Consider the following 27,662-nt stretch of genomic DNA (forward strand, 5'->3'; position numbering starts at 1 on the left):
CATATGCTGTATAATATAAAATGATGCTGAAAAATAGCCTAACCATAATACGCAAAACATGTGCAACAACATAATAAAAAAATGGCACAGTGTAGAAAAATAACATTTTGAAAAATGAAAAGTTGAAAGTTTAAAAAACTGCTTTGCATAATAATAAAATAGTTTGAGCTTGATTCCCCCACCAAGTCTAGCACACCAAAATGTATATGTTACAGAAAAGTATTAAATACAAATAAAAAAAGAGGAAAAATCAAAAACTCAAACTTTAGTTGAAATTTTGTAGCTTATTTTTTTTTTTTTGCAATATTCTGCTGGAATTTTATCATTTATTTATATTATCTTTGAATTTCTAAATATATTTGCTGACTAAAATATTATTTTAATAAATAAATCTGTTTTGTTTAAATGCACCAAAATACATTGCCTATATTCACTGAGAAATGGATAAAAATATTCATTTTCCAAAATGGGGTATCATATCATATCATATCATATCATATCATATCATATCATATCATATCATATCATATCAAATCATATCTCATATCATATTATATCATATCATATCATATCATATCATATCATATCATATCATATCATATCATATCATACCATATCATATCATATCATATCATATCATATCATATCATATCTCAAATCATATCATATCATATCTCATATATCATATCATATCTCAAATCATATCATATCATATCATATCTCATATATCATATCATATCATATCTCATATCATATCGTATCGTATCGTATCGTATCGTATCGTATCATATCATATATCTCATTTAAGTGACTGATGAGCGGAAAATGATGCTGAAAATAGCCTAACCATAACAAAAGGCAAAACGTGCAACAATATCATAAAGACAAAAACAATAACATTTTGAAAAATAGAAACAAAGTTGAAAGTTCAAACTAAAACATTTAAAGTGATGAACAAAATCCCTAATATTTCATGATTTTAAGATTTTAACATTACACACAAATCAAAAACAAAGCAAAAAACTACAACAAAACATAAATAAAAAAATTAATTTTGAATGTGCCCATTTTTTAGGCTTCATATACACTGGAATTTCATTCAGCACAATATTTTAATATAACTAAACAACATTTGTAGTTTCGTTGATAGTCTGAATGTTTTATTTGTATTTAACTTTTTTTCTTATATTTTAATATGCCTCATTTATTATGCCAAATGTGAGTAGAAGTAGAATTTAGTTTTACATATACAGAGAGCATAACTAAGAAGGTTAAACTGAAAGAGAATCAAAGTAAATGTGTTCTAAGTTGATTTGGATCTTTCCACGTTTCCTCCACACAGAGTTGTTCTTCTCTCCGTCTGCTGTCTCCATCTGCTGAGCACACAGTTAACAGTTCCACCTCCCGATTCACCCATCTAACCTGCCACCTCCTAATCTCTGAAAGGCCACATCACACACTCGCTAAACACACACACTCAGAGGAGCCTGAACAATCTCTCTCATTTCTCCTCCCAGCGTCCCCTCATGTATGGATTTCATGTGGATTACATCACAAATCACTTTATCCCTCAAGACCTCAGTGGAGAAGTCCAGCGTCTGTGGCTCGGCGGCTCTTTTAGGCCACAGGCCAGTGCTGATGGGTCCATGTGTCTTCACTGACTGAGACTAAACCTGCCAGACGCTGATAATGCCCTCTGAAACCCTCTCTGTCTCACAGCAATGCTGGAATAATACGTTGTGCAATATGTGGTGTGGATGGCAATAATGTGTGAATAGAACAGAAAATTATTTATTCAAGTATTCATTCATTCATCTTTTCGGCTTAGTCCCTTTATTAATCTGTGGTCGCCACAGTGGACTGAACCACCAACTCTTTTTACGCAGCGGATGCCCTTCCAGCTGCAACCCATCACTGGGAAACACCCATACACTCTCATTCACACACTCATGCACTATGAACAATTTTAGCGTACCCAATTCACCTGTATCGCATGTCTTTGGACTTGTGGGGGAAACCGGAGCACCCGGAGGAAACCCACGCAAACGGGGGGAGAACTCCACACAGAAATGCCAACTGACCCAGCCGAGGTTCAAACTAGCGACCTTCCTACTGTGAGGTGACAGCACTACCTACTGCGCCACTGCGTCGCCTCATTTAAGTATTATATAAATAAATTATAATTTAGATATAAATTGAAGTATTATTTGCTTTATAATAATAATAATAATAATAATAATAACAATAATAATAATAATAACAATAATAATAATAATAATAATAATAATAATAATAATAATAATAATGAATTATATGATATAATATGAATAATAATGAATAATAATTCATTTTAATGTGCTTTAATTTTATGTAATTTATATTATAAAAAAATAAAACGTGTAATAATAATAATAATAATAATATAATTATATAATAATAATAATAATAATAATAATAATATTAATAATAATAATAATAATGAATTATATGATATAATATGAATAACACTAATAATTCATTTTAATGTGCTTTAATTTTATGTAATTTATATTATTAAAAAATAGTGTTTAACAATAATAATAAAAATATATAATAATAATAATAATAATAATAATAATAATAATAATAATAATAATAATTATTATTATTATTATAATTATTATTATTATTATTATTACACATTTTATTAATTTTATTATAAAAATTACATACAATTAAACCACATTAATATAAATTAATCTTTAAATGAGTTTTACTTAATGTTTTATTTAACATAAAACCTTTTTAAAAAATATAATAAAGTATTGATTTAAATAAAATATTTAAATAAGCCTGTTGGGCTTAATTCTGCACAAAAAACGTATTAAAACTAGATGACTGGCTGGATATACATTACCCTTTACTTAGATGTATTAGTAAAACAATATAGAATAGTAATATAGAATAGTATTGCTTATTTTAGGACCTTAATTAAAACTAAATAAAAAATGTTGACAGTTTTTTATTACAAAGTTATTTAATTCTATTATTATAGTAATTTATGTATTTATAGTTCTCGTTTTAGTTCACTTACAAAAAAGAAATTACAGTATGAACTTAATTAGGCAATAATTAAAAGCATTATATTAATTCTGTTTGTGCATGGTATTCTATTTTTTATATTCAAGTTTTAGACATTTTGTTGCATTTGTGCATGATCTATTTTTGTCTGTGTAGTTTTTAATTATATAAAAATTTAGTTTTAGTTACAAAGAGATCAGGATCAAAGAGAACTGTGCCATCAAATGTTGGCATGTTAGTTGGAAGGCGAGTGGGATCTTCTCTGCAGTCAGACTGCATTGTTTTCACAGGTAACCCACCGAGGAGCACAGAGAGAGCTCCAGATCAGTGGTTTCGGGGCCGGTTGTCCCCTGAGCTTGTGAATGTATGAAGCGCTGCTTTAGGGAGAGCAGCACTAATGTTTCTCTGTCATTAGTGGCCCTCACGCTCTGCCCTCAGTTAGAGAGCGGCCCCTCGGGGACACTACTGAATGTGTAATACAAAGCAAAATCCCACTACGGCTCTACATCAACCTCCTCTCTTCAAGAAAAACAAAGTTGTGGCCGGTGCGAATACAATAGACGAACTGGAGCGCCAAGGATTTGGTGGTACTGTAATATCAGACTTTACTTCTAGGGGCCCGAAGAAAAACTTTGTGACGGAAACACTATCAGTAAATTCCCCTATAGCCCTTAATTATTAGTATTATTGTGCAGTTTCATAATTAACAAACTAATTAAAACATTAAATAATTAAAAGAAAAACAATTTAGCATATTAAAAATAATAGCCTACTACATAGAAATTGTATAGAAAATCAAGTAACTAAATCTAAGATTCTTTCTATACTATTTAGTATAGTATGGTATAGTCTAGTCTAGTCTATCTAGTCTAGTCTAGTCTAGTCTAGTATAGTATAGTATAGTATAGTATAGTATAGTATAGTATAGTATAGGGATCAGTCCCATCAGTCCTAGACAAGTAACTAGTTAATTATCACAGAGTAACTTAGTTATGTCATTATAACAGTAACTAATTACCAGGAAAAATAACTATTATGTTACTTTTTTAAATGGAAAACAACTTGGATTTCCCCAATATTAAATGTGTTATATGAAATTGACAGAACATTTAATGAATTATAAATATAAAACACTTGACCCTATTCTGTAATATTACTAATGTTGTTGTGAGACATTGTGAGAGACACATGTTAAATGTATTATTTTACTGTAAACATTATCCTTTCTATTGTGAAACAATAAAACATAATAGATGGTTTTGAACTTTAAATATGTATTGTGCAGACCACAACAGGCAAGCAAATAAGTCTAAATATAAATTATGCTTCCTAAAATATATAACAAATATAGAGGTAAAGATCCAATTATGTATGTTTACAATTATGCCACATTTTATTGTCAGTAACGGTAAAAGCGATGAGATTGGGGAAACAGTAATTGTTTGATTACTCGGTACTGCCAAAAGTAAGTGTTAGTAATGCTGTTATTCTCATTACTCGTAGGAATGGGTGATATTTTATGATTTGCAATACAATGGTAACAAAATATACCCACAATTTTTCTTCCTATGATAACAACGATAAAACGTACAATCTGGAATCTTACTCTACAATCTGGAAGTGGTTTGGTCAGGGCTGTAAAATGTGAAAAAAATCCTTCCGTATGTCTACTACAGTAGCACATGTGTGATACAGTTTTGCACGTGTATGAGATTACTATCAAAGAGATTTACTGACTCGTACTCCAAATTCACTTTATAGCATCAGTCCAGTCTTTGAAATAAATTCATTTTGTGACAAGATATGGATTCTTTACAGGATTAGGAATAAATCATACTATTTTATTGTATTCTATACAGTGAAAAAAGCTATGGTGATTAGCATTGCATCATACAAATATTATATACTAACAAAAATATCCAGAATGACAAAGAAGAATGTGAATAAACCATTTGTTGCCGCATATCGTGTGTTTATTGTCTACATATTTATTCCATTTAAGCATTTTGATCTTTTTTCCATTTTTATTTAGACTTCTGTGATAAATGTATGGAGTTTATGCGTGCAAGGCGCCCTCTAGCTTCCAGTATGAATGAAAAGGTTATTACATTACAAGTCTGCTCACATTCCTCCATGTTAAGTTAAAAAAAGATAGGAATAATCATAATTCTCTCTTAAATTATATACTTTTACTCTCAGTAGATACATATGAAACATCATTATCAATATTATCGCAGTAAACACCAGTAAATATTGTGAAATACTCCATATTGTGCCCATCTTCATTGATTCATTCATTTTCTTTTCAGCTTAGTCCCTTTATTAATCCGGGGTCGCCACAGCAGAATGAACCGCCAACTTATCCAATATACCTTTTACGCAGCGGATGTCCTTCCAGCTGCAACCCATCACTGGGAAACACCCATACAATCTCATTCACACACATATACTACAGACAATTTAGCCTACCCAATTCCCCTGTACCGCATGTCTTTGGACTTGTATGGAAAACTGGAACACCCAGACAAAACCCATGCGAACATGGCGAGAATATGCAAAGTCCACACAGATACGCCAACTGACCCAGCCAAGGCTCGAACCAGCGACCTTCTTGCTGTGAGGCGACAGCACTACCTACTGCACCCCCGCATCGCCGCACCCATCTTTATTAAAGTTATTCACTCAGGAGTAGTGAATTATTCTCTCCTTTTATTGTGATTCTCTTGCATGTTTATTTCTTTGTTTATTTCTTTAAATAAGGGCACCCTCTGTTGGTTCGGAGGCAATTTGTGTAATGTGTGTATTGGACAGTTATGGGTATTGTGAAGGGAAAGCTCATTTTCTATTAATCAAAAGCTGATTTCAGAAACTAGAATTTAATGCGCCTCTATGCCTTGTTCTCTGCATTACAGGTTGTGTATTTGATGTTGGAGGACGTCTATGGCTAACACCTGTGGATAAATCATAGACTGAGCTGCTTTAACACGCTTTGTTCTGCTCTTCGCGCTTTCATGACAAAAACTGCTGGCTGCTGTTTGAGCTCAAAGTCTGCAGAGAGAGAGAGATTTATATCATATCAAATTTCACATCATCCTGTGAAGGTTAAAACAAGTGGGTTTGGGACTGGATTAGTTTTTGCTAAGATCAGTACATAAAATGTGCAGCATATAACACATCAATTTATTAAGGTTCTATTAGAAACAAATAAATAAAATAAATGTATTGTAATAGACTAAAATTAACTTTGTTTAATATATACAGTTAAAGTCAGATTTATAAGCCATCCTAAATTATTAGCCTCCTAAACTATATACCCCCTGTATATTTTTTCTCCGATTTCTGTTTAACGGAGAGAAGATTTTTTTCAACATATTTATAAACATACTATTTGTTCTGGAGACTATTAAAAAAATATTGCTTAAAGAAGCTAATAATATTCACCTTAAAATGGCTTAAAAAAACAAACAAACAAAAAAAAAAACAAATGAAAAAAAGTTTTTATTGTAGCCGAAGACTTTTTCCAGAAGAAAAAATATTATCGGAAATACTGTGAAAAATTTCTTGCTCTGTTAAACATTCATTTATTAATTTTCCTTCGGCTTAGTCCCTTTATTCATCAGAGGTTGCCACAGTGGAATGACCCACCAACTTCTGTTAAACTTCACTTGGAAAAAAGAAAAAAAAAAAATTCACAGAAGGGCTAATCATTTTTACTGTATTTAATTTTTTATATATATCTGTGCAGTTTATAATAAAAAAATACACATAAATTAAAAATAATTTCAAGTTCAAGCTATGTCTGTTATATTTTGGGTAATGTTTATTTAATGTTGCATAGATTTTTATGGTTTTAAGTTTTATGGTTTAGGTTTACTTTTGTTTGTTTTTTGTAGCTCAAAAATAAAACAAATAAACAAAAGGTTACATTAAAATAGAAATTAGAATCTATGTTAAAGGCATTCCCCAACCCTTCCCCATCATTTTCCCTCATTTGGCCCTACAAAGGGCCAACTTTTGCCCTCGGCCCTTGTTTTGTCATCTCTGGTTTAGATCAGGGGTTTTCAAATTTTTACGACACAAGTTTGTCCAATTTCACTCGCGCCCCCAGGCACCCCTCCCTCGAGCCAAAATTTTAATGCATTTTAATTCAAAATTTTAATTTATATGCGAACATCATTCACGTATTACTTGCTGCGTTTAAAGTGCATAGCATTAATTACATTAAAACATAAATAGGCTATATAGCTTCCATGATTCAGTGTGATGGCTGAGTCTGTTTCTGTGAGGGCAACATGCTATTCTGTGGTTGGATTCACTCTTCACCATCTCACCACCTTTCTTTCATTCACCATCATTCATTTTAAAAAGCACCCGGTCCATTTTATTTGTATATATTTTACTGGAACGCATTAACTCTACAGGTGCCTGATAGTTAGCTGTGGTGCTAACGTTAATCATATTTCCTCTAGTGAACGCATAAAAATCGACATCATAATTTACTCGAGTGCACACCTCAAATTCTTGTGCCCATCTTAATAGGTGCTGGCATGCCCCACAGTTTTACAACCACCTGGTTTAGACAATGGTTTCAACATCTTGGCAGAACTATGATAAATGCTATTAGTTTATTATTTAGAAGCACAAACTCCAGTAGGTTGTTGTTTGCTAAAGTATCAGTTTACAAAAAAAAAAAAAAAAAAAATGACTTCACTGTTTGTGCTGCACATTGAAGACAAGAGAATCTCAGCTTGGGCAAATTTCCCCAAAGACATCAGCACTGCCTGCTCTAATATTAAAACATCTCCAACCCTCTGGCTTTAAGACAAATGGAAAAACAGTGGCGTTAATAGCCTGCTGCTACCCTTCAGTGTACCAATTTAATTATCTTTGGTCCATCGTATTGCGAAGCAAGTAATTGTTTGATTCCACACAAGTGAAGAGGCTGAAATGGCAGAAATTGAAAGCTAAAGGCTCAGGAAACAAGATTCAACAGCCTACATCCTGATGAAACTACATATTCTCATTTCTCTTAATAATGCTCTGATGAAGGATGTTATGATATCTGACAGTTGAACTTGAACAGAGATTTTCACAAACCTTTTTTATCATCATCCTCCTCATCATCCTCATCACCATCTTCGTCACCATCCTCCTCATCACCACCGTCTCCTTCCACAGGCTGTGTTTCACCTGTTAAAAAAGCGATACAGCTATTGAGAACTTCAATCAAAATAAAATAAAGTATTGTAGATCATTTTAATTGTAACAATTATAAATAATTAGAATTATAGTTATTATATATTTTGTTTTACAATATACACATGCTAGCATATCCACAAAAATAAATAACAAAATTAAAGTAATGAAATGAAAAATAGCTGTTATAATGAAAAGAACCATGCCACTTTTCCAAATGATCAACTAATAGTCAAGTTTTTATGTGTTGCTCTTACAACTGGCATCGACGACAAGACTTTTGTGCTACTAATAAACCCTATTCATTTCAGAAAGAAAACAAACAAACAAACAAACAAAAAAACATACAGGTCCTAGACAAGCCTCACTGAACAGCTCTGATAAGAGTGAAAAGAGCAGAGGAATATCCTGCTATTGTGTCTTCAGCATATATACATAAAGCAGGTGATTCTGCACCAACAGGGGCTTTTTGTGTGCCTCTGCAAAAAAACCTGGCAGATTAAAAAAAAAAAAAATGGGGCCCATAAAACTGTTGTGTCAGGGATTCTGGTGAAAGACAGCAAGAAAAAGAAGGTGAAACAGAGAGAGGGACAGAAGCGGATTGATTGATAGAGAGCAGGAGGGAGCTGATACAGGGGGATAAGAGAGAAAAAAAGCACCTCAATTCCATGTGAGAATGGCAACCATTTGAGCCTTTGAATTGGTTCCAGAGAGAAAGAGAGAGAATCAGAGCAGCGGCTAAGTGAAGCGCCGCTAAAGGCCAGGGCTTGGCTGACAGTCAGACATTCACTCAATGAAACTGAGGCTAAGCTTGCTGAAACCGCTGGGCCAGGAAAAAGCAGGCCACTCAATGTGTGAGAGAGTGTGTGTGTGTGTGTGTATGTGGGTGATACTTGTGTGCTGTGAACGAGATACAATCCTGATAGGTGTTGCCATGTCTGGTCGTCCTGGACTAGTGTTTACAATGAGGTATAACAGTGTCCACAAAAGAAGTGATTGGTCTCCTGGTTTGGTGCAGAGGTAAACACAATCACACAAAGCCGCAACATAAAGTCTTACTGTAGTTCAGAGGGCTGTTAGATGCTTACAATTTTTTTTAATAACTTGGTTGTAAAAAGAAATCACTGGTAGGTGCTGAAAGAAAATGCTTGGTTTTGATGGGTGTAGTGTTTCAGCTACAGTACAGTGTCTCACAAAAATTCAATTTCATCACTTTATGGAGTTTAAAGGGATAGTTCACCCAAACTGAAAAATTCTATCGTCATTTACACACCATTCACCTGTCACAAACTTGATTGAGTTTAAACTTATTTTTTCTTTAATGCTGGAAACCAGTTGAATTTCATAATATTTGTTTTTCCTACACTCTCAGAAATAAAGGTACGCGATCTGTCACTAGGGTGGTACCTTTTCGAAAGGTACAAATTTGTACCTAAAAGGTCCATATTAATACCTCAAGGGTACATATTAGTACCTAAAAGTACAAAAGTGTTCCCCCTAACATTTTTAGGTTCTAATATATACTTTTGTGGTACCAATATGGACCTTTCAAGTACAAATGTGTACCTTTTGAAAAGGTACCACCCCAGTGACAGCTCGCGCACCTTTATTTCTGAGAGTGTACTATGGAAGTTAATGATTACAGGTTTGTAACGTTCTTTTAAATATTTTGTGCTCCAAAAAACAAACAAACGAAAAAAAAAAAAATTTGATGGTGAGTAAAGAGTGAGTAAATTTTTATTTTGGGGTAAACAATCTCTTTAAGTGACTTCGAGTGAGGAAGAAAAAAACGGTGTATGTGTGTGTGTGTGTGTGTGTGTGTGTGTGTGTGTGTAAACAGATTTATGTGGTTTACAAGTATTTACAAAGACATTTTAATAAAGACATAGGTGATTACGAGGACACCTGGACATGTCCTCATAAACCCCATCAACATTAGCTGTTTTCATCAAGGAAACTTTTTGATTTAGTGGCTCACTCTAATAAAAGAAAGTGGATGAAAACCAGCCTGGTCTCACGAGGAAATGTAACTATTTTACGTTTAGTCAGTTTAGTGGCTAATTCGTATGAATTAGTGTGAGTTCAGTCGTACAAAAATGTACGATTTTAAAAAGGAGGTGTGGCATCCATCCCTAAATCCAACATACAAGCAAATTGTACAAAGTTGTACGAATGAGATTGAACAACGAATTAGCCACTAAATAAAAGTTACAAATTGCCATGAGATTGGGTTGATGAAAACACAGCTAACGTTGAGGTGGTTTATGAGGACATGTCATGTGTCCTCGTAATTCAAAACACTTAAAATCATACTTTACAGTGTCTTTTGACCTTCAAAAATTTTCACAGGTTTTCTGTGAGGGTAGGATTTACAATGCAATAAAATAAATGTTTTTTACTGTATAAAATACATTACACCAATGGAGGGTTCTCATATATAATACTGTATACTTTGTGTATAACGTGATGCTTGTGGGTTGTGAACAGTAATGGGAATAATGGTGTTATAAATAAACAGAGTTACTAATGGCGTTACTGTTTCCAGTAACGAGTAATCAATACTGGTTGACTGGGATTGGAATACTGGTTCCAACGCTGTTGCCATTACTGACAATAACTGAGATCATTGAAGCGGTTTTCATGCGAGCAGCGTCTCTCTCAACAGTACCTCTCTTTCTATGTGGTGTGTGTATGTTCGAAGCAGGGGTGGGACACATAACCAACCAGTGATGATGATTGGTGTGTATGTGAACGTTGTGTAACTGAGAACATGATGATGGGCTTACAGTAGATAGAGTACATTTTTACTGATTGCCAATAGTAGTATATTGCAGAGTAGTGCGGGTGTTCACTAGCAAGGCAAGACTGTTATGTTAATAATTATAATGATGTTAAATTTGATGGTTGTCTCTCACATTGTCCCACAACATCATTAAAATAATGTAGATTAGTGAACAATGTTTTATATTTATTTTATAGTCATTTGACAAATTATATATGTTTTAAAGTAACACAATAGTTACTTTCCTAGGTAATTAGTTACTTTTATAATTATGTAACTCAGTTACTATTTGTCAGAAGTAACTAGTAACTATAACTAATTACTCTTTTAAAGGAACATGCCCAGCGTTGGCTGCGAATGAAAGGTGTTGCCATATCAGGTCACAATCAGACAAAGCTTAAAGTCTTACAGTAGTTCAGAGAGCTGTTAGAAAAAATATATTGGCTGTAAAGGAAGTCAATGTTGAACTTTTTGCTGAAAAAAAAAAGCTTGTTCGGGATGGGATCTGGTTTTGATGGGCATCTCGTGTTACGGCTATAGTCCTGCAAAGAGCTTCTCACATTTGTAGTAAAACTCCTCTCACATTTGTAATAAAACTTTTTTCCACTTCATGTCATTGAGGTATGAAAATGTTCTTGTGCTTTAAGATGGTTCATTTAGTACTGCTGATGCTTTGCCCTCTGTACTTTCAATCAGGGGACTTTTGTGGAAACCATTATTGCTGGTCTTGTTACTGTGGCAAAAAAATCTCATAATTACATGGAGTTTATGTGACTGGAGGTTGAGTTTTCCAAATCAAGAAAACGTAATAAAATAAAATAAAATAAAATAAAATAAAATAAAATAAAATAAAATAAAATAAAATAAAATAAAATAAAATAAAATAAAATAAAATAAAATAAAATAAAATAAAATAAAATAAAATAACTAGATAAAACAAAATAAAATAAAAAACAAGTAAAAATAAAATAAAAAACAAGATAAAATAAAATAAAACACAAGATAAAGCAAAACAAAATAAAATAAAAACAATACAAAATAAAATAAAATAGAAAACAAAATAAAACAAAATAAAATAAAATGAAATAAAAAACAAGTTAAAATAAAATAAAATAAAATAAACACAAGATAAAATAAAATTAAAACAAGATAAAACAAAAAATAAAATAAAATAAAAAATAAATCAAAATAATATAAAATAAAATAAAATAAAATAAAATAAAATGCAGTTTAAGTGACACAACTGACATGGCTTAAATTTTCCATTTCATTAAAAAAAATTTAAGACATAAAGAGCAGCCATAAATATATTATTTTAGCTTTATTTCAGTTCCTAAAACATTTTAATTTTAACAATAACAATACTGCTACTCTAATCTCAATGAAACTCGAGCATTTCCAGTGACTGGTATCATCCGACCTGCACTGGTTTTGTAGTCCAGCCTAAACCTAGAGATAAACCCAGATTAAATTGCCACTGTACGACTCTCCGTTGTCTTCCTAACAGTCTCTTAAGCAGTTTTACAGCCATTGTGGGTCTGTAAGCCGGATTTAAAGGCCTAGCGCTGGGAATTAGCTTAGCACTGAATCATTTGTACTGCTGTACCTGCCTCTACTTAGCTTCAGTAGCAAGCGCGCATTAGTCACAATGAAACACCTTTATTTTCCATCTCCTTTTGTCACCATTAATGTACAGTTAAGGAGGCCTGCACATGAAAACCCTGTAATCTTTTCTTCTTTTCTGAAAGCCAACAAAAAAAGGTGAGGGCATTTACATCTGAATGGACCACGGTAAAAAGAAGACACGCAAAGCAAATTGCAATCCCATTTGATGTATGATTGCCAACAACGTGGCCAGTCGGTCCGATTTGCTTTCAATCAAAATATGGCTGCAACAATTTAGTCCAACGTCTGGCAACCTTCGTCTCAATTAACCGGCCAAAAGACCAAAGGTGCGCATAGGAAGGCTAGCTCAAGTATTCGGAGGGAAAATGCAGACTCTTGTTTTCTTGTTTATAGGCAATTGTGGAGCTGCCACCAGCAACAAAAGGCTCGATTAATCACGGAGCGAGCCATTCAGATGCTGCAGATTAAGCTTCCAGGATATTGGATGTGATAATTTCCCGTCTTGTTGGCAATTGTGAAACACCGCATTAGGAGACACTGTCACTCACCTTGCTCCATTTTGCCATCGTCTTCTTTCTTGCGGTCGTCATTATCTGCGAGAGACAGGAAGAGAAATCGCAGAGGTCAAAAGCTGCGACGGCAAGCCTGGCATGATCAAAAAAGCAGCCCGGCGAGCATGGATTTCTGTGGGCTCATCCCTATTAGTGGAGTAATGAGAATTTTAGCAACGCAGGAATACAACGCACGTCTATTCACAGAGATGGCCCCCTTCACGAGACCTCGGAACGGGGCTGAACAGGAAACGGAGGCAGAACAAGCATTGATTTTTACATTAAATCCAAGGTTTCTCTGAGGATTGAAAATATGTGGTTTGCCGAGTCCCCCAGGCAGTTAGTTCTAATGAAAGCTGAGCAGAGACAAGCCGAGAGCTCGCAGTCTGTTTGATCTGGATTGATGTATTATTTGAGTTCAGGCTGCTATCAAACGCTCATCTGCGGAAAGACAATCGCGCTGTTTGATATGATCCAAGCAGCAATTAAATTCAGCATTTGGCAGAACGCCGAGATTGTTGCAGCTGAGGTTGAAGACTCCATGTTTATAGCAGTGGTTCCTCACCGGTTTTGGATCAGGATTCATATTTTGCACCATCCAAGTAGCTGGTTTAATTCGATAAAATTAGGGAACTAAAATGTAAAACAAAAGCATAAATATGTAACAAATATATTAATGTAATTTTCACAATTTAATATAACCACTAAGAGCAGCCATGGGATTAACCATCTCAACACATGAAGAGATTCTCCAAATTCTGGGATGAACAGACTAAATCTAAAAGTCACTGACATGAAATATTGAAGACTTTGTTCAGAATTACAACCTTTGGTGAAAACTAAAAACTTTTTTTTATCGGCCATTTTTAAAAGGCACTTTATCACTTTCATTGCTAATGTAAACAGAAAGTAATGAAACTGGTCCGTACTTATAATATGACTGCATAAGGGTCCATCTATTAGTCCACAGATGTCAAATCCAGTTCCTGGAGGGCTGCAGCTCTGCACAGTTTAGTTCCAACCCTAATTAAATACACCTGATCAAACTAATTAAGTCCTTCAGCTGTGTTTGAAACCTATAGGTAAGTGTGTTGAAGCAGGGTTGGAACTAAACTGTGCAGAGCTGTGGTCCTCCAGGAACTGGATTTGACACCTGTGTAATAGTCCAATGATGGAAATAACAGCATAGGTGAAGGTTAAATGCGTGTAAGCCTTTTCAGCACATGTGAAAAGAAATATTTATTACAATTTATATTATTTATATTATTTATATTATTATATTATTTATTACAATTTATTTAAATTTGTTTCCAGCACGGAATTTAATCTGACTTCAATTTCAATGAATTTAGATGATTAAACTACCTCAAAAGAAAACTTAAATATGAATAGCATAAAACACACATTACAAAAGATGCTTTGGAAAGCCTTTGTTTATGAATTTATTTCTTCATTAAAAAAAAAAAAAAAAAAAAAAATATATATATATATATATAAGTTTAGTTACAAACATTTGTTTTCAAAATGTCTTTAATGTTCTGCAAAAGAAAGAAATTCTTGCAGGTTTAGGATAATATAAAGATGAGTAAATGCTTTTCTGTCAACTATTTTACTGAAATAAATTTACACTCTTTTTGAATAGGCAACTAAATTACTGCTTTACTCGGTTTGTTAAAACAGATTCATTCATTAATTAATCAACACTGCATTGATCAAATACACATGACAGTTCTGCTGTACAGAAAAAAATATATATAATCTAAAATATAACATGAGATTAACAAATTATTTACTGATCTGTACAAAACTGATCAGAACAAAACTGCCCTTCTGTGATATTGGATTTTTTATTAGCATTTTTAATTATTATTATTATTATTATTATTATTATTATTATTATTATTATTATTATTATTATTATTATTATTATTATTATTATTTAAACAAGACTTTTAATATATACCTCTAAATTAATAGAATTTAACTGTGCAACCCCCAAAAAATGATGCTAATTAAAAGGATAAGAGTTGGCTCTCTACAAACATGATTGATTTTTGCATTTTACATTTTTGCATTTATGAGGAAAAAGCTTCGTTATGGATGTGACATCTCTCTTTTATGGATGTGACGGATATGAAATTGCCACTTGTGTGACTTTGGTAAATCAAACAAAATTGTTTGAAAACATTGACTGAGACCTTTTTGAGTATTTTTAAAGCACTATAAAATACAATTATACACAAAAAACGCAGAAACGGTTTTGCTATTTTGGCAAAAACGTAACTTTTTCATGGCAAGGTCATGGCAAGGTTGCATCTGCATGGAACTGATCATATATAAATTGCCTACAGAAAATCATCACACCCCTTTGAAATAATTATTTTATTTGTCATACAGCCTGAAATTAAATCACATTCCAAATATAGTTTTCAGCCTTTGAAATGTTTCTTCTCCTAACTTGTGCCTTTATACAACTTAATCACAAAGGTCTTTTGAAAGCAGGGTGTAATGTGAGTAAAAGCATATATTTTCACAGGGTATGATGATTTTTGTTGTATGTTTTAGGAGATCAGTAAATTGTGAATAGTACTCTATACCTTAATGGTTTCAAAAAACACCAAACAAAAAGTTTGTTTGGAAAACAGAACAATTTTTATTATAGATTAGAACCTGCACATAAGGAATTGCTCACAATAATATCAGAAACATGTGGAACGTGCACTAAAAGAAAATGATTTCATTTTATCTTGACTTGGGAAAAATAAAACATTTCTTTTAGTCAGCGTTTCATTTAAAAATGCAGTTTTCTTGGAGGAGTCTGGGAGAATAGATCCAATTATGAGTTAGCAGTGTATGAATTGGAACCTGTTTGGTTTGTGGTAATAGCTAGCAGTCGTCAGGGATGGTTAACGAGCTGTAACCAGGCAGGGAACAGCTTTGGCTGCCGGCGCCAGACTTTAGGTCCAGTAGGTTTGGCATCACACAAGAACAGAAAAGAGAGTCATGCAGAAAAATAGAGAGTCAAAATTCAGGGGACATATTGACTTCTTTGGCAAGAACTCTGAGCTGGGAGTGTTTTAAAAAAAGAACAGACGAGAAGAAAAAGAAGAAACAACTGAGTTAAAGAGAGCAGTGGACCTGTGCAGCAGGGAATGAGAGAGAACAAGAACAGAAGAGAGAATAAAAGAGAGCCGAGCGCTGGAGGAATGCTGATCCCTGCATATTTAGCTGGCAGATGGCTGAAATACAGGTATTTTTACCTACGATCTGGTCAAATCACTCAGATCCTACAGATCAGTTTTTCACAACGGGTGGGTCAGAATAAAAAAAGGAAGTAATCTCTGGACTTATCAGTTTAGAGTTATAAAAAGAAAATGTGTTTGAAACAAAAAACAGAAAGAAGGCTTATACTTCCTCTGTCAATTTATGTTTTGAGATTTTACTGCAAATTATCACATCATAACGCTGGATTGTCTTAAATATATATATATATATATATATATATATATATATATATATATATATATATATATTTATTGAAGATGCAGCTTCACTCAAAAATGCTTTATATTAGAGCTGTGCAATATGATGATTCTTATCGTATTAACAAAATAAAAATCTGTTGTTTCATATTATGCATATTAGCATTCACATTATGATCCTTTATTTTGTGGTGTCAAAGTACGATATACCGTACAACAAAAGACATTGTTTATTGTATCATTTTTCATCATTTATATAAGGACAATATTACACACCATTACACGGATGGAGACCTAAACATCATAAGCATTGTGAGAAAGTTAAATCTTGAAAGTACAGTGTTTACAATTTGCATATTATAGAAATGTTTTTTATTTTAATCTTGGACCTGCAGTTATTTATTTTTGAAAAGTGTTTTAATCCGACATTTGCCCAGAAGTTAATTAAATGGCAAAGAAAGCTTTCTTGTAGAACTCCCAGAGTTCATCAAGATTATTTGGATTGCCTCCTCCATCTTACCCCAGACATGCTCAATAATGTTCATGTCTGGTGACTGGGCTATCCAATCCTGGAGCACATCGACCTTTGCTATCAGGAACTTTGATGTGGAGGCTGAAGTATGAGAAGGAGCACTATCCTGCTGAATAGTTTGCCTTCTTCTTTGATTTCTAATGTAATGGGCTCAAGCTGTCAATATTGCCATCCACGATCTCTTGTACATCCCCGTACTAAATGGAAACCCAAAAATGATTTTTCCTTCACCAAACTTGACTGATTTCTGTGAGAATCATGGGTCCATGCAGGTTCCAATAGGTCTTCTGCAGTATTTGTGATGATTGGGATGCAGTTCAACAGATGATTTATCGAAAAAATATTACTTCTGGCACTTTTCCAAATGATCAACTAGAAGTCAAGTTATTATTTGTTGCTCTTACAACTGAGATCGATGACAAGACTTTTAGGTCCAGGTAGTGTATATATAAACTATTAATTGATCAATTTTACAGCACTATACATGGTATATAGTTATCTATACATGGTATATATGTCATCTCAGGATTTGAGATGACTTATAGCTTGATATGATATTTTTATGTCACCCAGCCCTGCTTCATATTACCCAAATTGTATAGATTGATAGCAAATCACTGACTTCATTAACAACTTTTTTTTCCCCAAAGCTTAAACCTTCTGTAGGCCTAATGAGCATGTCAGCCTCAGACAGGCACATGGTCACACACAGAAAAACACATTCACAGACTCACACATTCAGCCTCTAGCAAAAGCTCCTGCTTTGATAAAACACTCCTGTCATCTGCTCATGAGAGAAAGACTGTCAAAGCTCCCTCAGGATGGTGGGGCCGTGTTTTTCCTTTTGTTTAACACAGAATAAAAGCAGAGCATGCATTTATCTGGGGGAGTAAGGGGGAAAAACTGTGACATCATAACATGCTGAGTCATGCTGGACAGGGAGCACAACCCTTTGGACAACCTTCAGTAACGAACAAGTGCCCTTTGTGCATTAATGCTGCCAGCTGCAAATGTGATGCATTGCTACACTGTTGTATGATTTTTTAAACATTATTTTATTATGTGAAATACGAAAGGCATTCAAGAAGTTGTGCTTCTTAGACATTTACATTAGACAATTAGACATAAAACCAAAAAGCTATGAAGATATATAGAATGACTGATATATGCAGACTGATGGACAGATGGATGGACATACAGACAGAAGAACGGACGGATGGATGGATAGGAAGATGAATGGATTGATGGATGGATGAATGAATAGACAGGTAAAAAAACAAAAACAGACATACAGTAAGATAGATGGATAGATAGATGGATACATAGAATGGTAGATAGAACAATAGAATGATAGAACAACAGATGGAACGATAGACAGATATAACAATAAACAGATAGAATGAAAGATAGACGGACGGACAAACGGCTGGATGGATGGATGGATGGATGGATGGATGGATGGAAAGACAGGTAAAAAAGACAGACAGACATACGGTAAGATAGATGGATAGATGAATGAATAAAAGAACAATAGAATGATAGATAGAACAATACATAGATAGAACGATAGACAGATATGATGATAGACAGAATGATAGATAGAACAATAGATAGCTAGATAGATAGAACAATAGATAGCTAGATAGACAGCTAGATAGATAGATAGATAGATAGATAGATAGATAGATAGATAGATAGATAGATAGATAGATAGATAGATAGATAGATAGATAGATAGATAGATAGATAGATAGATAGATAGATAGATAGATAGATAGAGAGAGAGAAATATGGACATACAGAGAGTCAGACAAACAGACAGACACAGATAGAGACAGAAAGTCACATAGATAGATCTAGACCCCCCCCCCCCTTCCTTTTATTTGTCAAAATCAAACAAATGTTGCAGTGATTAAGTGAGCTAAAACAATAGATGTCTAAATGATTTGGAAAGCAACTAGACACATGTAAGCCAGCTAACCATAGACAGTTTTAATTCCACTGACCAGATGGACTGCACGCACACAGACACCAACGCACATCTACTGTCTCCGTTCCTCAAGGAGAGCCAGACATGGGCCCCTGGGAGCCAGAGAGTGTGCTGGAACATGCTGCCTTTCAATCTGCTCATGTCTGAAAGCATTTTAATCAGTCACAGGGCCTCCCAAACCAATCAATTACTTTAATCAATCAATTAGAGCACTGTGGTGGGACGAAAACCAGCTCACCACACACCATTTTTCACAACCGGATTAACATTCCAGGCTAAAGAAAAAAAAAAGAGGATATATGTTTGTAATGCATAAGAATGTCCAAGCTTTCACAGTAACAGCAAAATATTTAACGGTTGCACTGAAATACTTATTTTAAAGTATATTGCGAGAGAAGCTGTGTACGTTAATGATTCCGTCTGCTGAAAATAACACACAACTAAATCGCTGCTAGCTTCTCACCACTAGTGTAATGGCTGCATTCCTCGCTGCGTAAAGCCCTACACACGGTGGCACTTCAAAAATTCCTATGGTGTGTTTGATGATATTAATGCACCGTAACACACTCAATGTTTGCTCCCTGGAGACTGAGGATGTTGTGTGAGCTGCCTTCATTTTCAACTCTTCTGGGGGTCCAGGAGGCCCCGTTGACTTACAGCGGACGACCATCGTCTCACCACAAACACCCGGCTTTACAAATGATAGGCTTTCTGACACAGTAACACTGGGCAAGAAAAGCCTCCATTAAAGATAGCAGGGGGGAGCCATCATCTGAGAACATGCCACATAAACACCATGTAAATATGGATGGGACTGCTGGAGTAAGAGTGACTGAGTGTGAGAATGAGATCAGTCCATCCATTTGTTCATCCGTCAGTCAGTCAGTCAGTCAGTCAGTCAGTCAGTCAGTCAGTCAATCCCAGCCCAATCTCATGAAGAAATATATCTATTTTAAAAGTAGTTAAAAAAGTGGCTAATTTGTTTAAAATAAATAAATAAATAATACAAATTCATTTTAAATGGAAACTTACCATTTTTAAGAGGTCTCCAAACCAAACCCCATAAACGTATTGCTCATTGGTTGAAAGGATGAGTTTATCATGAGATTAAATCTGAGTTTATTTCTGACTTACTTGTTAAAATGATAAAATACTAAGAGACATTGTAGAAGACATCCACATAGATGACACGAATGATAAATAAGAGCCCGCATTTACAGATTTATTACAATCACTTGGGATAAAGACAAATGCTGTTGGTCCAACCCATTGCTTAAAGCATACATTAGATTTAATTTTGTCTCACTGAATTGAGGTCATTGATGTAGACATTATATATATATAATAACAAAATAGTAACCGATCACTACCTCTCACTATATAAGCTGTGTTTACCTGAAAGTAGCAGATCTGCACAGATATATCACCCTGGTAGAACTATTGTCCTGTCCACTAAAGACAAATTTACAAATAACTTACCTGATCTTTCTCTATTTCTTAATGCACCCACAAACGCAAATGACCTTGATGTAGTAACTAGCAGTATGGATGCTATCTTTACTAACACACTAAATACTGTGGCACACATCAAATAAAAAAATGACAAAAGAGAATAAAACTACACCATGATAGAACAATCATACTACCGCTCTAAAAACAGAAACCCATGCCCTGGAACATAAGTGGAAAAAATATAAATTAGAGGTCTTTAAAATTACGTACAAAGATAGTATGTCCAGCTATAAGTGGGCACTAAAATCTGCCAGGTCTGAGCACCTCCGCAAACTGATTTTTCTTTGCTAAATTAACAAATAACTGGTTGTCTTTGGAACAAAATGTCCCACCGCAATTTAGTAGTGGTGGCTTCATGAACTTTTTCAGTCAAATAATAGAAGGCTTCAGACAGAAAATAGAAGATGTTAAACTTTCTGCACTGCCTTATACTTCAGATTCACCTCACTGAACTGGACTAAATTGAACTTATAATCTGAAAACTGGACTGACACAGTTTCAATTTACTAGAACTTCTGTTAAGCTGCTTTGACACAATCTGCATTGTAAAAGCGCTATATAAATAAAGATGAATAAGCAAATAATATTAAAAGGTATGAATGGGAGTACAAATTTACACAGATTAGCCACTAATTTAAGTTATGAATTACGTCGATCAATCAATCAATCAATCAATCAATCAATCAATCAATCAATCAATCAATCAATCAATCAATCAATCAATCAATCAATCAATCAATCAATCAATCAATCAACCAATCAATCAATCAATCAATCAATCAACCAATCAATCAATCAATCAATCAATCAATCAACCAATCTGTCTATCTATCCATTTGCTCATCCATCCATTCATCTTCTCATGAAAAAAATGTAAATATTTTACATATAGTCAGAAAAGTGGCTAACCCCTTCGGACCCTGAGTCCATTACAATGAACTTCACATGTCAGCCCATGTTTTCTGTGGTTCCCGAGCATTTCATCAAATAAAAGCTTGGAGTCCATGAGAGTGGACGATTGGCATCCAATCAAATGGCAGTAAGATTCGGCATGTTGTAATTAAAAAAAATCCACTACACAAACACAGACAAGTAACATTTACAACGTTTTTAATCAGATTTATTGATATGTTTCCCAATATTTTATAGATTGTATGTTAAAAAGTGAGATGGCGCTTACTAATTAAAGTTTAAAATCTTTTGTAACATTGCAAGCTTTAGATCAGGATTTTTTTCAAATATGTTTGTCCATTAGGATACACAATGGGTTCAAAATCTGTTACTGAAAGTATACCTCCTGTAATGCTGATTGAACTTTTTTATATAAAGAACTATATCCTATATCAATGTACTAATTCATTGCTGAAACACTTTCATATGCAGAATATATAGATCTTGAAGTTCTTGAACGTACAGCAGATGGAAATATCTCAGATGTGGACATTATGTGGAGTGACGAGAAAGACAAATTGTTTCATTTATGATGCAATCTATTCAACAAAAGAACTCCAAATTAAAGTAAAAGTGTTACAATGTTAATGTTTGTGATCTTGAAAATAAATTTTACATTATATCAACAATTATGTATATTTTTTATTCATTCGTTCATTTTCTTTTCGGCTTAGTCCCTTTATTAATGTTTTTTACTATTTATTTATTTATTTTATGTTGGTATTATGTTGGGGAAGAACATGCTGTTCTTGATGTCCATTGAAATGACCAAAAATATATATACTTAAATGGTGTGGATTTTTTCACTATTATAATTTGGTCTCATTTTTTAGGAAGCTCAAGAACTGTGAAAACATACTTTTACATTTTTCAGAAACTTGGAACATAATTCAGGTCTGAAGGCGCTAATTTAGAACTTACATTTGTTTTAAAAAGGAAGTTTGAAACCTATTAAAACCTACTGATCATTGGCTAAACATCCTAAAAGTTATGAATGAGATTGTACAAACAAATACAAAGTAGCCACTATCACAATTCAAAAAGTTATGAATTTCTGTGAGACTGCATTGATCAATTCATCTGTCAATCAGTTGGTCAGTCTGCATGTCCATTCGTCCATCTATTTGTCTGCCTATTTGATTTGCCATCAAATCATTAATTTATCCACCTGCCTTTCATCCATTTTTATAGTATACATTTACTTTTTAATCATGTCAATAACGTGCATGGAAACACTGTGAAAGAGACAGGGAGCGTGAAATATATTCTGTCTGTTTCAAAGCTGTAACCCGCTTCATTGAAACACAATCGTGTCTTGTTTTGTCGCATAATGAAACAGAGATGACACACCGTCTCAAAGTGTTTTCACACATCTGATTCATCCTCATTCTCTAGCAAATGTATTTTTCGTGGTCCTTTCACTGACTCATAAATACCAGAGTAACAGGACGGCAGGCAGCGCTGTGCGTTGTACTCACTTACATAAGTGGCGGAGATTCTTCAGACTCATCTTGCAGGCCTGAACCTGCAAACTCCCACATAATGGACCTCAGACTGCTCTTTTGGGTGCTCAGGCTCTTGAGGGAGGATAACAGCGGGATGCTAGGGATGGGATCGCAGCTAAGCGGAGTTGACAGGGCGACTGTGCTGTCTTGGAAACTGACAAGACTTCAAAGACATTTCTCTTCTAAGCAAAAGTCCGTCTTGGTGTCTGCGGTGGGAGGAGTGGGTGATTTTGGGCCATCGGGGATGCGAGTGTGTATAAGGAAGAAGCCACAAAGATGCAGAGAAGCGTAAAGGACACAAGCATTTCATTTACAAGACAGAGCCCCTTGAATAGTTTCATTGCAGTGAGCTTCATTTTGTTTTTAGCTAATAGTGCAGTTAATTGCTTTTTTCAAAGTAGTCAAGCTACTTGTAGCTAAAACACATGATTAGAAACTAAATGAGTAGCTTGAAAAGATACATTTTGAAAGTAGCTTCCTCAACAGATCTTATGCTGAACTTTTAGACCAAAACAGAATTTAGTTTCACCACACTTACACTCACCGGCCACTTTATTAGGTACACCCAACAAGCTGCTCTGTCCAACTGCTCTTTATCGCAAATTTCTAATCAGCCAATCACATAGCAGCAACTCAGTGCATTTAAGCATGTAGACATGGTCCAGACAATCTGCTGCAGCATCAGAATGGGGAAGAAAGGTGATTTAAGTGATGTACTGGGATTTTCACACACAACCATCTCTAGGGTTTACAGAGAATGGTCTCAAAGAGAGAAAATATCTAGTGAGCAGCAGTTCTGTGGGCATAAATTCCTTGTTTATGGCAGAGGTCAGAGGAGAATGGCCAGGCTGGTTCAAGCTGATAGAAAGGCAACAGTAACTCAAAAAACCACTTGTTACAACCGAGGTATATAGAAGAGCATCTCTGAATGCACAATACGTCGATCCTTGAGGTGGATGGGCTACAACAGCAGAAGACCACACCGGGTGCCACTCCTGTCAGCTAAGAACAGGAAACCGAGACTACAATTCACAAAAGGCTCACCAAAATTGGACAATAGAAAATTGGAAAAACATCGCCTGGTCTGATGAGTCTCGATTTCTGCTGCGGCATTCAGATGGTAGGGTCAGAATTTGGCGTCAACAACATGAAAGCATGGATCCATCCTGCCTTGTATTAACGGTTCAGGCTGGTGGTGGTGGTGTAACGGTGTGGGGGATATTTTCTTCACACACTTTAGGCCCATTAGTACCAACTGAGCATCGTGTCAATGCCACAGCCTACCTGAATCTATGCCATGAAGGATTAAGGTAGTTCTGAAGGCAAAAGGGGGTCCAGCCCGGTACTAGTAACGTGTACCTAATAAAGTGGCCAGTGAGCGTTAAAGCAAGGTACAAAAGTGCTTTCAGATACAGTACGCTTTTAAGTACTACTGTATATCTTTAAAGTACTGAACACTTTATATGTTCTTTAAAAAAAAAAGGTTCAGCCCAGTGTAAGTTTTGTACTTTTATTTTTGAGAGTGCACTGAGGGGTGAAGATCGAGAAAATCTAGAATAAAAAGGAAAGATGAGATTCTGGGGTCAAGCCATAGTAAGGAGAAATATTTTTAAGTTAAGACTGAAGATGGAGACAGAAAGATCCAGGGCACAGTGTCATCAGATAGCAGAAAGCCTGGAACTGAATGACAGAAGTGAGTGATAAACCCAAAACACAAACTGAGCGACAGTAACACTTCAGAATTCAAAATACCACAAGTTGGGAAACAGATGAGCAAAATCTCAAGGGTCCCTTGTTATCACCTACGAGTATGATGAGAGGGAAAATGAATGAAGGGATGTTCATATGTTCGTAAAAGAACATTTATAGACATTAACAGATGTCTGGAAGGCAGAAATTAAGCTTGTTCCCCAAAATTCTTTCACACAATCATGCCTTTGTCTGGCCGTGTCTTTGAATACATTATCAAAAAAAAAAAAAAAAAAACAAGTCTGTGTTTAAAAAAAAAAAAAAAAGCTATAACCTGTTAGAAAACAAAGTAATAAAACTATTAAAATCGTTACTAGCTAGCTGATAACTAAACAATGTAATGTAACGTAAACAAAAACAGTATAGTGATATATAATGTCCCTTTCATAACATCAGAGCTAGAGCTGCCCAATATATTGTTAGAGCATCGATATCGCAATATGTGCATTCGCATTAGTCAAGCTGTCGCAAAATATGCAATGTTGAGTTGGTATCATAGTTGAGCAGAAACCAGAGGTGAAAACACTTGAGATTTGTGGAGACACCAGATTATCATCTGCATGTGTTTTTAAGGCTGTGACTATGTGAGCATTTTAAGAGAGTTTAAGGCATTTTAGTAGTGCATAAAGAAATTTAATAAAGATTAATTTTATTGGATTATTTATATGATGGAGACTATGCATTGTTATTTTACATTTGATAATTCAATTTCTGTACCTGAAAATTGTTACTCTCTCTAGACAGCCATGAAGAACAGTTTATTTCTCTTTAATATTTGCTCCGTTGTGCTTGTGATTGTAGTTTGTTTATTTTATGTATCTAATAAATAAGATAAAATATATTTCACTCCCATGTCAGCGCCAATAGCCTAGTGGTACTGTACGCTGACATATAGCACACCAACGTGCTCACGGAGACTCGAGTTCAATTTCTGGCTTGAGGTCTTTTGCTAATCCTTCTCCTCTTTCTGCTCCCAATGCTTTTCTGTCTGAAATCTCTACTGTCCTGTCATAATAAAGGTTAAAATCCCCTAAAAAGATTATTATTCACGCCTATGCAAAATCATCCCAATCAATATAAAGTATTGAATTTGCAAATAGAGATATTTAAGTCATCTGGTGAAATTGTGTTTATATCACAATATTTAATTGCAGAGAAAAAAAATATCGCAATGTCAAAATTTTCCAATATTGTGCAGCTCTAATCAGAGCTTTTTTAGATGTTGTAATGTACAGTAGTTACTGGAGCGTTGGAATATATTAGGCTATGACACACTAAGCTAACATTCAAGAACTAGCAATGACAGAATCTGAACTGACTGTAGCTACATTGTGCTTGAACAAGCCTAAAGAGTTACACTAAACAGCAAAATAGCAAGTGTTCTTTACCCTTGTGTAAGGAAACATCTGCCTAGATCAGCATATAATTAGTCTATACACCACATTCAAAAAGGGAAATCTAAATTATAATTGCAGATATACAAAACATAAACAAAGCATTGATTACTTTCCCGTCTGAATGCCAATTAAGTTGATTAATAAAGTGTTGAATTACTTTCTTCAGTCAAGACAGCTCACATTGTTAGAAAAATATTTGCGTATTGGATTGCCCAGGTAAGTTCAATGACATCAGGATGGCTAAGCTGTTTACAATTCTTAACTCCTTTATCACTTGGTAGTCATTTATTTATGCTTATTTATTTTCACTTTTTATTTTCACTTTTTCACTTTATTTTTAATTTTCACTTTTTATTTTTATTTACTTTTTATTTATTTATTTAATAATAATCCTAAAACATTAAATAAATGTTTTATTTAAAACATTAAATCAATGTTTTGCTACAGAAAGCCAAAAATGTAACTTTCTCAAACATCAACATATTGTTACAACACCAATTTAAACTTTTTAAAATTAAATTAATAAGCAGACTGATTGTATTTCTTGAAAAGTTTAGCTTCAATAATGATCTGCCAGATAAAACCGTATAATTCCAAGTGGAAAAAGATTTAGAATGAAAAGGTTCTATCTCCATTTGCCTTGTTTATTTTACCCCAACTTGCAAATTGAAGAGAATTTTGATAATTTACATTTAGAGTACATTTAGGCTCTCTGTCATGTTAATGTATAAAAGAGAACTGTTACACACATATTGTTTGCTGTATGGAATGCAAAAAGCTCAATATCTCAAAATGATTTAGAACGCAGATACATTTATAATTCAAAGGCGACGATTTGTCAAGTCAGTGCATTGAAAAAGACTTTAAAATATGTTCACATACTACAGTTTTGGCCAAAAATTGTAATTTGCTATCATTTGTAAAAAAAAAAATGGTTTTGATTTTTTTTTCTCCAAGGGGTAAAACTGACAGCTGGTTGGGAGGCTTACACTGATGAGACCATTTCCCATATGCAAATGTCCTGTTTGCATGTCCCAGCACTATTCCTTCTTATTTGCCAGTTGTCACACACTTGTAAAGCTGCACAGAAAGAGATTAAAAGAACACACAAATCCTAACAGGCACACACACACACACAAACATGAGTATTCAGTAGAATACATGGCAAAACTTGATTTCTCGAAGTGACAGCTCAACTACAACTTCTCTCTTATTTAGCAACCAAGACAAAGATTATTATTATTCACTTGTATACACGCAAATGCAGACGAACGCTTGTTTGAATACCTAAATAAGCGAGTGAATGAGAAAAAGAGAGAGAGAGTAAAT

The 27,662-nt window shown here is 34.2% G+C and overlaps 1 protein-coding gene across 2 annotated transcripts in view; it reads right to left on the reverse strand.

Annotated features, from left to right (window-relative positions):
- The window catches only part of macrod2 (mono-ADP ribosylhydrolase 2), an 865,478-nt gene that overhangs the window by 64,048 nt on the left and 773,768 nt on the right, over positions 1-27,662 (reverse strand). Inside the window, exons 10-11 of one of the 2 annotated variants that reach the window (XM_056470918.1) lie at positions 13,213-13,257; positions 8,158-8,250 (exon numbers count right to left, since the gene is read on the reverse strand). In XM_056470918.1, coding sequence (XP_056326893.1) covers positions 8,158-8,250; positions 13,213-13,257 — 138 coding nt within the window. The remainder of the gene's footprint in view (positions 1-8,157; positions 8,251-13,212; positions 13,258-27,662) is intronic. The other variant, XM_056470919.1, reaches the window with a different exon arrangement.

This window comes from Danio aesculapii, chromosome 13 (assembly GCF_903798145.1).
Source record: "Danio aesculapii chromosome 13, fDanAes4.1, whole genome shotgun sequence".
Lineage (NCBI taxonomy): Eukaryota > Metazoa > Chordata > Actinopteri > Cypriniformes > Danionidae > Danio > Danio aesculapii.